The following is a 13,352-nucleotide window of genomic DNA, read 5'->3' on the forward strand; positions in this document are numbered from 1 at the left end:
CCAATAACAAAATGGTAGACCCACATCCAACCATACCAATAACTGTACTAAATACAAACAGATGAAACACTGTAATTAAAAGTAAAGTACTAGATAAAATAGCAAGGCCCAACTATATCCTGTCTACACGAGATGTACTTTTAAAATAAAGACAATATGTTGAAAATGAAAGGAAGAAAAATGATATACATGAAAACAGTAAGCAGAAGAAAGGCTGGCTCTACTAATGTCAGACAAAATCCACTTCAAGACAAGAGCTCTACCAGAGTTAATATGGGATATTGCAGTAAGATATAAAGGTCACTTAATCAGGGAAGACATAACAATAATAAATGTATAAGCACCTAATAGTAGACCTGCAAAACAGACGAAGCAAAAAACTCAGAACCAAAAGGAGAAATAACCAAATCCACATCCCACATGGAAAAGGAAATCCCATTTCCTTTTCCAAAAGGAAAGATTTTTAATGTCCCACTCTCAGTAGGTAATAAAAAATTAGACAAAAAACTTAATAAGGATATAGAAGATCTAAACAACACTATCAACTACTTGGATTAAATCTGAGAATGCTACACCCAAAACTTGAATAATACTCATAAAATGTCTCAATAAATTTCAAAAGATTACAGTGTATGTTCTCTGACAATAGTGGAGTTAATAATAAGATATCTAGAAAAAAACATATTTTTAGACAACAACCCACTTTTATATTACCCATGAATCAAAGAAGAAATCACAAGGAGAATTAAAAGAAGTATTTTAAAGGTATGATAATGGAAACACAACATATCAGAATGTGTAGAATATAGCCAAAGCTGCTTTTAATGAAATTTATATATGTGCTTATATTACAAAAGAAGATGGTTTAGAGTCAATGATCTACTTTTTCTACCTTAAGAACTTAAGAAGTTAGAACAAATTGAGCAAATTAAACCCAAAGTAGAAGTAGGGAAATAATAAAGATAAGATTAGAAATCAATGAAATACAAACAGAATTTAAGAAGACAAAATTTCTTCTTTGGAAAGATTAATAAAATTCATAGTTAGTAGGAAAGACCTTAACTGACTAACATACAAAGTGTCTCTTCAAAACTTTTCAGATCCAATGTGTTATGTGATTCAGAATTTTAGATCTTAGAAGGTTTGGTCCTGTAAATATTGTATATTATATAATATTTTCAATGAGGTCTGGGTAGTACCCTATAATCAAACACATTAATATTTCCTAGTGAAATGCATAGATATTCACCTTTAGAAAGATAAATATTATAAATAGCTTCATCACAATTCAGGTCAGGTTTTGTTGGCAAAAAATCCAAAACAAATTGGATTTTAGAGCTTTTTCTTTTAATTTCTGAATTGTAGCATTGCTATTGTGGATTTGTATTAAATTGATTACTCCTTTTTACAGATAGGTCTTTGATGTCCTAGAACATATGAGAGTGCCCCATTACTAAGTCTTAAGGGATGGCTTTCTTAGCTAAGATCAAAGGATGAATTTTTTCCCCCTACAGTTGCCATGAGGCTAGAGGATCAGGATACTTAGTAAATCCAATGACCTTTATAGTGACCTTTGCCTCCATTTGAAAAAAAGACATTAGACTTCCAGGTAACTGGGTTCTTCTTCACCACCGAGGACAGAAATCTCAGAGAAAGAATATTCTCCCCTAACATGTAATTTTATAGTAAAATAACAAAAATCATCAAATTTCCAAACACACAATAGTAAATAGTGATATACACAACAAAACAGAAAATATCCTTGGAATTTTATAAAACCGGCACTTGTATTTTCCACTTTAAAAGTCCATTTTCGTCAGGCAAATTCTACGCGAAATATACTTTAAGTCAACAATGAAAAAAGTTCATAAATCATACATCTAAAAGTAATTTTATGCCTTATTTAAAATAATCTTAGCAGAAAATTTATTGCCCCGATTAAACATTATCTCTAGCTATAGGGAAATCCAATTGTAGAAACCTAATATTTAATTCTCAGGAAGATCATAAGAGGAAGAATAGCAACAGAACAGCATTAATAGTAATGATTGTAAAAATTTCCTTTAAAGCCCATGCAATACTCCTACAGATGCTAATTGGAGCCATGCATGCATTAAATCAGATACATGTACTTACTATTACTGCTACTGCTGTCATTCCTAAGGGAACTGGCTGCAACAGGGGGTAACATAAATGGTTTTGTGACACTGACTCTGGAATCTAAATAGAAAGCAATAATGTGTCAGTGTTGCATGGTGATTTACATAAATTACAGAGTCCTCAAAAGGTGAAGTGCAATATCAGAGTACTTTCCAGGTCTGCTTCCCAAATCTAGATTATTCAGATTTGAAAAGGGGACATTAAGAAGACTGGAGGTGAAGAATAATATAATTGTACGTTACTAGCAAATATCAGATAAAAATATGACTATCTCATATATTGTTTACTCATGCACAATAAGTGTTGTTTTGGCTTGAACACCAACAAATCTACAACTGTTTGTTTCTTTCATGCCACTGATATTTGCTTTTATATTAGACATACACACATCTTTCCCTAGCTACACATATATTTGAGTCAAAGGTAGATTCTTACCTATACATTTAAGACTCAAACTTGCTTTTTATACTTGTATTAGAAATGCTTATATGTCTTACATTTTTCAGGACTTGATGTTGAAGACATCACACATTCACTAGTTTTAGAAGCCACCATCTTCAAGTCCTTGAAGGCATCGATGGATTTATTAAAAATTCCAAAGAATTTTTCAGGAGTAAACAGCCTAGGTTCTGGGCTCTTAGATGATTTTTTTACATTCTAGAAGAAGAAAAAAAATAGGATTATATTTTTCAAATAGTCTATAGATTTAACTGATGTCAAGGTAATAGACTATAAATGTGTCCTTGAAAGATTCAAGTGAAACGGACACTTTTAGACAACTGTTTTAACACATATAATTCAAATTTGTACTGCAGGGTAAATGATCCCATCCAGTTCAGTCTGGGGCTCAACTCCGGATAAAAGGAAGAGGGTGGTGGTGAGGGTGAGAAAGGTGAATACAACATCATAACAATGAAATAATCCTAACAACAAATTACAGACACTGTTCTTTAGAGATGCTCATTAAAATTATTACTCCTCATTAAAAAAAAATACCCCTCCATTAATACATGCTCCAAATAGTCAATAATTTAAAAGTCTGACGATAATAAGTACTGGCAAGGACATGGAGCAGAGGGGTCTCTTATAAGTCACTGGAATGCCATAAATTGGCACATTTGATGTTACCTAGTAAAGTTGGACATGCGCCCATCCTGTGACCCAGAAATTCCACTTCTAGGTAAATACTCTGAGGAAGCTCTTGCACAACTGCACCAAGAGGCATATAAGAAAGTTATTCCCAGCAGTGTTTATAAACCCTTACACCAATAAACAGGAGAGTGGTTTAACAAACAGTGGTGTATTGAATCAATGGAATGCTCTATAAACAGTAAAAACACACACACACACACAAAAAAAACTACAGCTTTATGTGGATATATCTTATAAACATAACGCAGAGTGAAAGAAGCAAGTCTCAAAAGAATAAAAAGAGTATGATTTTCTATAAAATCCTCCAAACAAGTCAAAGCTCTATTTTAGGAATTCATAAATACATGATTATAAATAAAAGCAGGTAATAATAAGAGTTAACACCTATGTAGCACTTACTATGTACTACTCTATGATTAGTAAACGGACATTCTCTGGTATTTGGAATGCTCTTCCAGACACTGCCATTTACTGACCACCTAACTCATCTTTCATGCCCCAATGCGTATGTTATTTCCTTCATGATACCTCGTCTAATATACCCTACTTTTTGTGACCTCTACTTCTTATCAATGCCATTAGCACACTATTTGTACTGATACGATTAGCACTCTATTTGTACTGATACGATTGACATAAAAAGAGATGTTAACTCTAAGAGATGTGCTCATCTTAAAAATTTTTTAATTAAAAATTTATAAATTAGAAATCTCACAAATATGCCCCCATCCCAGCCATGACCAATCAGCACAGGTTTTAGAGAAGAGTAATAAAAAGCAATCCCAATGAATACAAAGTTACCTCAAATGAGTGTTCTTCCATGCACTCCACAAGGTCATCGACTATTTTCACAAGTTTGTCTATGATAGAGTAATTACTCAAGCCTTCAGAAATATTTGAAAACTTGTCCAGAAGATCAGTCAAGCTGACTGACAATTGTTCCACCATCTCGCTTATCCAACAATGACTAGGCTGTAAGAAATTGAAAGAAAAGAAGATAAAGCACCTATTTTAAGTACAGGTGGATTACCTGTGGATTACCCTTCAAAGCCATCAATGTTTCAGTAACGGACTCCCGGACAAAGGATTTCCTTATATCAGAACAGGTTAGTTCTTATGTTTTGTTTAAGTCATACCCAACATCTGTTTCAAAATTTACAAATGCATAAAGATCAGAGGAAACTGTTGATGGTAAAGATTTTGCTCTTCCATGGAAGTAAAATTAAGACAAGAAGAGCCAAGACAGAGTCCTTGACAAGGTTCAGATACTAATGGAATTTAAAAGAACTTTAGGCCCAGAGGAAACTACAAAAAAATTATTGTGGGAGAGAGTCCTAGTCTTCAAGGAACTTCCAGTCTTTTGGTGAATTGGAAAATGAATCAGTGGATTAATAATAGATTATTTTTCTAAAGACCTTGATAGATTTCAAGGCTTCTTCATAGATGAATTCTCGTGCGTGTTTTTTTTTTTTTTTTTTGCGGTACGCGGGCCTCTCACTGTTGTGGCCTCTCCCGTTGCGGAGCACAGGCTCCGGACGCACAGGCTCAGCGGCCACGGCTCACGGGCCCAGCCGCTTCGCGGCATGTGGGATCTTCCTGGACCAGGGCACGAACCCGTGTCCCGTGCATCGGCAGGCGGACTCTCAACCACTGAGCCACCAGGGAAGCCCCCCGTGCGTGTTTAAAAAACTAAAAAGTAGCCCTGGCAGAATGTGGTCTGAGAGAGAAGCACGTTTGCCTTAGTGGCAGGACCAGCTACATAATTTGTGCGGCCAATGGCAAAATGGAAATGTATTTATTGTTCAAAAACATGTTCAAAAAAATGATTAAGAGTTTCAAGATGGCGACAGCAGAGCATGAAACCAAGCATGGAGCCCCCTGCCCATGAAGCCAGACCTGCCCACTGGTTAGAAGCTCAAGCCTTGGAGTCAGATATAAATGGGTTCAGTTCTGGCTGAGACTCCAGACAAGCTACATAAATTCTCTGAACCTCACTTTGCCTCTCTATAGAATGGGAATAATGGAAACAAGGTAGTTTTGAGGAGATGAGGTACATAATTTGAATGTAAGTTTCATGAAGGCAGTATTTTTATAAAATCTTGTTCCCTACAGTGTCTCCTGGGGCCTAGAACAGTGTCTGTCATATGGGAGTTGCTCAGAAACTAATTGCTGAACTGATGTAGGTGTGATTAAAAAATGAATGAGAGGGGCTTACCTGGTGGCGCAGTGGTTAAGAATCCGCCTGCCAATGCAGGGGACACGGGTTCAAGCCCTGGTCCGGGAAGATCCCACTGGCCACAGAACAACTAAGCCCATGAGCCACAACTACTGAGCCTGTGCTCTAGAGCCCGCAAGCCACAACTACTGAGCTTGTGTGCCACAACTACTGAAGCCCACGTGCCTAGAGCCTGTGCTCTGCAAGAAGAGAAGCCACCGCAATGAGAAGCCCACACAATGAAGAGTAGCCACCGCTCACGGCAACTAAAGAAAGCCCGTGCACAGCAACGAAGACCCAAAGCAGCCAAAAATAAAAAATAAATTAAAAAATAAAAATGAATGAGAAAAAATACTCCATCATAGGGGTCCATGTTTTTCTGGAAAGGGCTAGATGGTAAATATCTTAGACTTTCTATGCCAAGAGGCAAAAATCAAGGATGTTGTGTAGGTCCATTTATACAAGAGAAAATAAATTTCCACAGTTTCTTTTATTACAAAGTTTAAAAGGTAATGATTATACTTGAATATAATTTCTTTTGCATAATAATTGAATTTAGGGCTTCCCTGGTGGCGCAGTGGTTAAGAATTCGCCTGGCGAGGCAGGGGACATGGGTTTGAGCCCTGGTCCGGGAAGATCCCACATGCCGTGGAGTAACTAAGCCCGTGCACCACAACTACTGAGCCTGAGCTCTAGAGCCTGTGATCCACAACTACTGAGCCTGAGCTCTAGAGCCTGTGATCCACAACTACTGAAGCCTGCATGCCTAGAGCCCGTGCTCCGCAACAAGAGAAGCCACCACAATGAGAAGCCTGCGCACTGCAACAAAGAGTAGCCCCCACTCTCAGCAACTAGAGAAAACCCTTTTTGCATGCAGCAGCGAAGACCCAGTGCAGCCAAAAATTAAATAAATGAATAAATAAACTTAAAAAAATTTTTAATTTCTTTTGTAATACAGGTCTACCAGTAAAAGGAATGGAATGCTTTATATTGGGTCAACATTTTGCTTGGGGTTAAAAGCATTCTCTACCATCAAGTAGACTGTAAAGGTTTATCTGTAAAAAACAAACTCAGCTACCTGTCCATATAAAAGTAGGCAGCAGACTGGATCTGGCCTATAGGGTATAGTTTGCCAACCCCTGCTATAAATGGCTGTGGATCAATAAAGGTTTAGATTATTAGGAAAAACTTCTTAGTATGTTAGAATGGATTATAATTTTTTTAAATTAATGTGACATCACTTAAAATATAATCATTGGTCATAAATTCACATACTTGGTATACTGTAACGTTATCTTCTCTCTTATAAAGATCTTTAAAGTAAAGGTCCTGATTTATTTTTTTAACTCTGTTAAAATGTTATACTGAGAAAAATAAGGTAATTATTGGCAAAGATAAAATGGCCTTGGCTTATTAAGATCCTAAATAATTTAAAATGACTCCTATTATAATAAAAATGTTGTAATCAGAGAGAGTAACTGATGCCATGTAAAACGAATAAAACCACTAAACTTTATTTCTTTACCTACCAGCAGAATATCTCTGTGGGGGAAGGTCGAGTAATTTATGTATTCTAAATTATACAAGAGGGCCATTTTACATTTATTTAACAGAACAGTTTTAATTAATATGATTCAGCTGAAAGGGAAACTGGCTTATCTACAGATAGGTAAGCTGCAATTTCTGGAAGCATTAAATGCCATTCAAAACTTTTAGGGAGTGTTGGCTCTGGCTTCAGATAAGTAGAATAAACAAACCCCTAAATGGGAATTAGTTCAATTAGGCCATTTCATTTGACACATCAACCAAGTTCTCAAAGACTGTGTTTCCAAAACATGTTGAGAATGAACTCTTTGTTTTGTAAAATTAACGCTTATCTCAAGCATATGCAAGTTCATATTTGCATCGTTAACAAGTCTCTTTACAAGCTGTCAGTCTTTCTTTTGGGGCTGACTGCTCTCCAAGTTTCCGCCTGTTTAGACAGTGATAATTCCCTTTAGATAGTCAGCCCTATCAGCAAGGGGCAGATTTCCTAGGATATAGGAAACAACACATTCTGTAAATACTGCCTTAATAGTACTTATTCGGTAGAACAGCCTTCACCAATTCGTTCATTCCGTTGAAATTGTGCAAATTTTTCCATGGCAAGCAGATCTCATGTATTAATCTTTTCAAACTCTGTCCTTGCTCCACTTTGTGAATAAGCTTGCCTGTCCTCTCAGATCCTCTGATGTGTAGGAACCAAAATCAAATTCCCTTGTTCTGAACTAAGGTACTCCTTTTGTTTCTGTGGTCTTTGCCTTAAATGAACAGGTTGGTTTTTTTGTTGCTGTTGTTTCTTTTTGGTTTTGTTTTTTGTTGCTTTTTTGTGGTTAAAGCAGAAAAGAGTTTGTTTGTATGTTTCTTATTTTTAACTGGGAACTCGGGGGTGCTTACTGCCACTTCTGTTTGTCTCTATTTTCAAATGAACTCTATGTTTACATTCCATATTCAAGTTCTTATTTAACTATGACTACTCGCCCCATGGCCACCCACCCTTGTTTTCACATACCTAATCAACAGTCCAAGCAATCAACTTTTCCCAGTAACATTTTCAACCCTAAACCTCTAATTTCTTAGTTAAATCCTGCCTAGCCCAATAGCTGCCCTTTTAGAAGGACATTGAGTCAATGTCCAATTGACTCAAAAAAATTGAGTCAATTTTTATGAAAAATTCGTTGATATTTGATATAAACTTCTGGACTACACTGCTGAAAAATATATTTCTAAACGTCTTTAACTGTATTTCATTCATTATTCATTCTTGGAAAAGACTAATCCAAAGTTCTTTCTTGTCACTAAATTTGTTTAAACAGTTATATTTTAGCTTTTAAAGATTATTGGATTTATTAAAGATAAAATTGAGGTAAACAATATTAAATATTAGCCAGTTTTAACTCGTCTGCCTGCAAGAAAGGAAACCAGTTTTGACAAGAATATCAAGCAGTTTCGCATTTTCTTTTTAATTAAATATAGTCAATGATTTGCAGAGAGAACAAAACTCAGTGAACTAAATATTTCATTTCTGAGATGATAGGAAGTCTCTCTGTTTTTCACCTCTTCCAAGATTATGATTAGGAAATAGATAATTAAAAGTTTGAGGGTCACAAATTTAATTTTTTCCTTTACCTTAATAACAGGCATTATTGTCACTCTTTATCTTTCAGAGACCATTTTAAACAAATAGTTTTATATAAATATTAACTCACAACATGTATCAGAAGAATGTAAGCTATACATAATGTTCTTTATTTCACTAGAAGAATGTGAAGAATTAATAAAGTTGATAAAGTCACCCAGGATGTCAAAGAGGTGATGTAAGGAGTACCTTTCAAATTCCTGAAGTACACATAATTTAATGTTTTATTCACCCATATACATACAAAAAGAAATATAGTTTTTGCTTTGAAAAACTCCAAACTCCTTAACTCCATACTCTTAATTTCTTACCTTCTTTCTTGGTAGCCTCTGTCTTACATTTTCTGGGTCAATTATAGCAGCTCTATTTAGGACTACTGGAGCAACACATGCTTTCTATTCAACTTTGTATGTGTGTGTATATATATATATATAATATATGTAATGTGTATATATATATATACATACATATATATATACACACACACACATATAACATGTATCATTCTAGAATGCTAACTGAATCAATGATATTGACTCATTGTCCTTGACCTGCTAGCATGCCACCACAGAAGATCTGGGTAAAAACTGTGAACTTCCTAAGGGATTTTAAAATACCATAAGCACCAAATTAATGATTTAACAATTAAAGATATAAAAACTACTACAATTGAAAGCATTCTAAACATAACCAGGAATATGACCGCTTCCAAAAACCAACAATGAAAATTTAAAATAGATGATATATGAATTTCATAAGATGTATGACATAATACCTCTGTGGACCCAGAACTGGTAAATTTGAGTTGCTGGCTGAAATAAAAACATCCTGGGGACTTGCTAAATCTGGCCTGCTTTCTCATCTCCATCCCCTGCTTCATTTAAGAAACTGTTCCGGTTTAATAGTAGAAAACATTTGACACACTCTTCCACATCAGTCTTAGATGAAGAGAGAGTCTCTAAGAGCAGTCACCATAAGCCTTTTGGAATTAAAATCTGAAAGTGGACAAAACATACTCTAACATTTCTTCATGGATGCACTTGGCACTACTTTTCCATTTGGTAACTGTCTTAGATACGTGTCTGCTTCCTCAGTGGGCCTCATGTAGTTGTCTGCACTGTGAGGGATTTCTCCACAACGGAGCTGGGGTAAAATATCCATTAGAGACTCAGAGGGAGGAAAGGCCTGGCTCATAAGCTACGAGGCTTCTGAGGAATAGTCACAGTCGGTCTTCACTCCATCTTCTAATCCAACCAATCGAATTACCAGGATTACCACCCAGTTTGATCGCTTTTGTTTTGTTTTCTTTAATGAGTGTCAACCCTCAATCTTGCCAGAATTAGAGAATTAGAGGTATGGATGCCCAGGGTACAAAAGCATTCCCTTCTTTCCTCTTGTGCTTCTAGCATTTACCTACTGGCTGGGCAGACAAAAGAATCTAGAGCCATGCCACTGGAATCACAATGGTTTAGATCTGGAAGAAATGCTGAAGACCATCTGGTCCAGTCCCACCAATTTCATAACTGAGAAAACCAAGGCCTAAAGCAGTGAAGTTGCTTGCCAAGATTACACAACAAACTTAAATATTAGAAACCAAGACTCCCAAGCACTCGTCTAGTTCTTTTATCAGTGAATACAGTCAAAGCACATACAGCTGCAGTATTTTCTTCTGCTGGGCTCTCCATGACTCATGTGGTCTCACATCTGGACGAGGCACACTGGTCCTTAACCTCAAGAGATTTCTTAAGAACTGGAAGTGGCTCTGTCTCATTTCAATGAATCCAGAGCTATACTACAGAAAGAAAATTTCTCCCAGCAATCGTTGCAACCAAAGAGCAAATGCTAATCGCCTTTAGCGAACTCTCTCTGGTTTTTACTCTTAGGGCTAGAAAGCTGACACTCCCTGCCACTCTCAAACATTCCATGGGCAGGCAGATTTAAAACATTCCTACAATAACACTTTGTAAAATATTGTGCGCTCACGTTACTACTGTAGAGTCTCCAAAATCTTAACTCCCTTTTAGATGAGCTGGGTTTTGTCATTTATTTTAGTCTTCTGTCTAAACAATTAATTTGGGTTTTCAGTGTTCACTGTAGACATCTAACTTTGCATTTTCTTGTTTGAATTAAAGTGATGTAGAAACCTCAATCTGATTAAGATGGTAATCAGTCCAAACACTATAAATATGTGATGTTTCCCGGGGCAGGCCTATAAATGGCCTCTGAACCAGACACAAAATAGCACCATGAGGAAGGATCAGCGTGGGGAGGTGAGGTCAGCAATGATGAACTAGAGGCTGTGTCTAATTCTAACTCGGTTAACACACTTCGTGATTTTAGGCAAGTCACTTATTCAGAACTTCAGTTTCTCTATAAAATACAGGGGTCTGTCTAATCTGTGCTAGCTGATAGGGGGTCCGTTAGCCACCTTCAGCTACTTATCACTCAAAATGTGGCCAGTGTGACTGAGGAACTAAAATATTACTTTTGCTTAACTAATTCAGTCTGTTGAAAGTTAAAAAATCAATACTTGATTTGGTGACTGGAAAACTTTTAAGTATGTTTGGAAAAGCTTAGGTATGGGAATATGCATTTTCAACTGTAAACTTTATAAAAAGCTAAATGAATAAATATTTCTGATGAAAATTAATGTCTTACTGGAGTGTACTGTAGGTATGAAATACACAGTGGATTCTGAATAAATATAAAAAAATGAAAACTATCCCACTGATAATTTTATATTGATTGTAAGGTACAATGATAACATTTTGAATATATTGGACTAAATAAAATTTAATATACTTAATTTTTCCTGTTCCTTTTTATTTTTTAAAATGTAGCTACCGGACAATTTAACATTACATATGTGGCTTCTATCAGATAGTAATGGTCTAGATGTTCTGAAAGTATCTTAATATAATCACTTATTTATTAAGATGGGCCCTGTACTTTGAGAATACAAAAGAGCCACTTAAAAATCGTATTTAATCTTATATTTTATTCACTTACCTAACATTTTACACTTACTCCTTTGAAATACATACTCTATTATATGAGAGATAGAAGTAATTAAGTACAGTGTCTACTTGACTGACATCTATTTCTATAGGGAGCACATCAAATCATAGGGGAGGATTCTGAGGATCCACACTTACAAATAGTGAACTTGCCCTGCAGCCACAGCTGACTGAACAATAGTGCCCTCCTGAGCCAGATGGGTCAATCAGAAAGTCCCTCCCCAAAACTGGTAGTAATGATAGGAACTGACAACGAGTCTCTGAGCAGGGTCAAAACCAATATGTAAATGTGGGAGCTCTGGGGCAGCGATATGCCCCCCAGGTGACTGGAACAGAGAAAAATTCTGCACAGGCAAAACAGAATGAGGCAGAGCTGCAGAGAAGGGGAAAGGAAAACCTGGTAGCTTTCCAATCCTGGCTCCAGTCCCTTCATGAGGCCTGGCTGCATCCCTATCCTTGACTGGAATGCTATTCTTCAGTCTCCTTAAAATAATGGGACTTTTTTGTTTTGTTTTGTTTTGTTGGTAAAGCTTGAGTTCATTACTGTTAGTGAGAACCAAAGGAATATAAACAAATGAGATGGGCTCCTCAAGATTTGGAAATCACGCATTTTTTGCCAACAGTTAAATGTTTACTGGTAAGTAGTTTTTGAGTAGCTACTACCTGCTTAAATGGTAAGGAAATACAAAGGAGTAAAAGATTTGATCCCTAATCTTTAGATAAATACAGCAAAAAGAGAAAATATAACAACAAAATAATTGTGATGACATAGGACAATCATTGTACGTATACTATATCTTGGGTTTTTCATATCTTAATTATTTCTCACAACAGTACTTTGAGACAAGTCCATAACGCATACGATTTTAAACAGCTATGTAAGCAATATATGATCAAGTACCCCAAATGATTTGTTTCTGGACAAATTCTATAGAAATTCAGAGATAATAAACTAAAAGGTAAGGTCCACAGAGCAGATACCACATCAGTGTTGCTGACTACTTGTCCCCCACAAGCATCAAGCAGAAGCACAAAATAGGGGTGATGTCAATTTTTAGTGGCCAAATGATATGGGGAAGAGAGCGTGGTCTGGAACACTAGGAAATGGTCTTATGAGAAAGAGGGTTCTTAAGTTGACCTTGGAGGCGGATGACCACTAAAATGCTTTTAGCCCCAGGGTATTGTATAATTCTGTGGGTAGAATTTGGATGAGAGGATGGGAGAAAAGAACATTCCTAGCAAAGGGAAGTAGTACTAGGCAGCCTTGGAATTGAGAATAAGCAAGGTGATTCTAGGAGGCAGGGATGCATCTGGCTGGAGGGGCGAGTCTGTGTTGGGGAAGAACGGGTATTAAGATGAAGTGGTTTTGGTGGGGCAAGATTAGGGAAGGTCAAGAACATCAGATTCAGGAATTTGGCTTTCAGCCTTCAATCGCTGAGAACAATGAGAAGGTTCTTGATTAAGGAAATGACTCAATAAAAGTAGCGTAACGGAAGGCTCACGGAAACCATGATTCCTCAGAATTGCATGACACAGCTCTTAGACCTAAGAGTTTTTACAAAACGCACACATATCTAAAAGAAGATAACAGTGTGACATTGAGGTGCAGATAATGTGTGATGAGTTACAG

At 36.4% G+C, this 13,352-nt stretch overlaps 1 protein-coding gene across 4 annotated transcripts in view; it reads right to left on the reverse strand.

Annotated features, from left to right (window-relative positions):
- The window catches only part of KITLG (KIT ligand), an 88,577-nt gene that overhangs the window by 20,541 nt on the left and 54,684 nt on the right, over positions 1 to 13,352 (reverse strand). For 3 of the 4 annotated variants that reach the window (XM_027107152.1, XM_027107151.1, XM_027107153.1), the window contains 3 exons: positions 4,114 to 4,284; positions 2,658 to 2,817; positions 2,137 to 2,220 (listed from right to left, as the gene is read on the reverse strand). In XM_027107152.1, coding sequence (XP_026962953.1) covers positions 2,137 to 2,220; positions 2,658 to 2,817; positions 4,114 to 4,284 — 415 coding nt within the window. The remainder of the gene's footprint in view (positions 1 to 2,136; positions 2,221 to 2,657; positions 2,818 to 4,113; positions 4,285 to 13,352) is intronic. The other variant, XM_027107154.1, reaches the window with a different exon arrangement.

The sequence above is a fragment of the Aethalodelphis obliquidens genome, unplaced genomic scaffold (assembly GCF_003676395.1).
Source record: "Aethalodelphis obliquidens isolate GAN/ISIS:26980383/991018 unplaced genomic scaffold, ASM367639v1 scaffold8, whole genome shotgun sequence".
Taxonomy (NCBI): domain Eukaryota; kingdom Metazoa; phylum Chordata; class Mammalia; order Artiodactyla; family Delphinidae; genus Aethalodelphis; species Aethalodelphis obliquidens.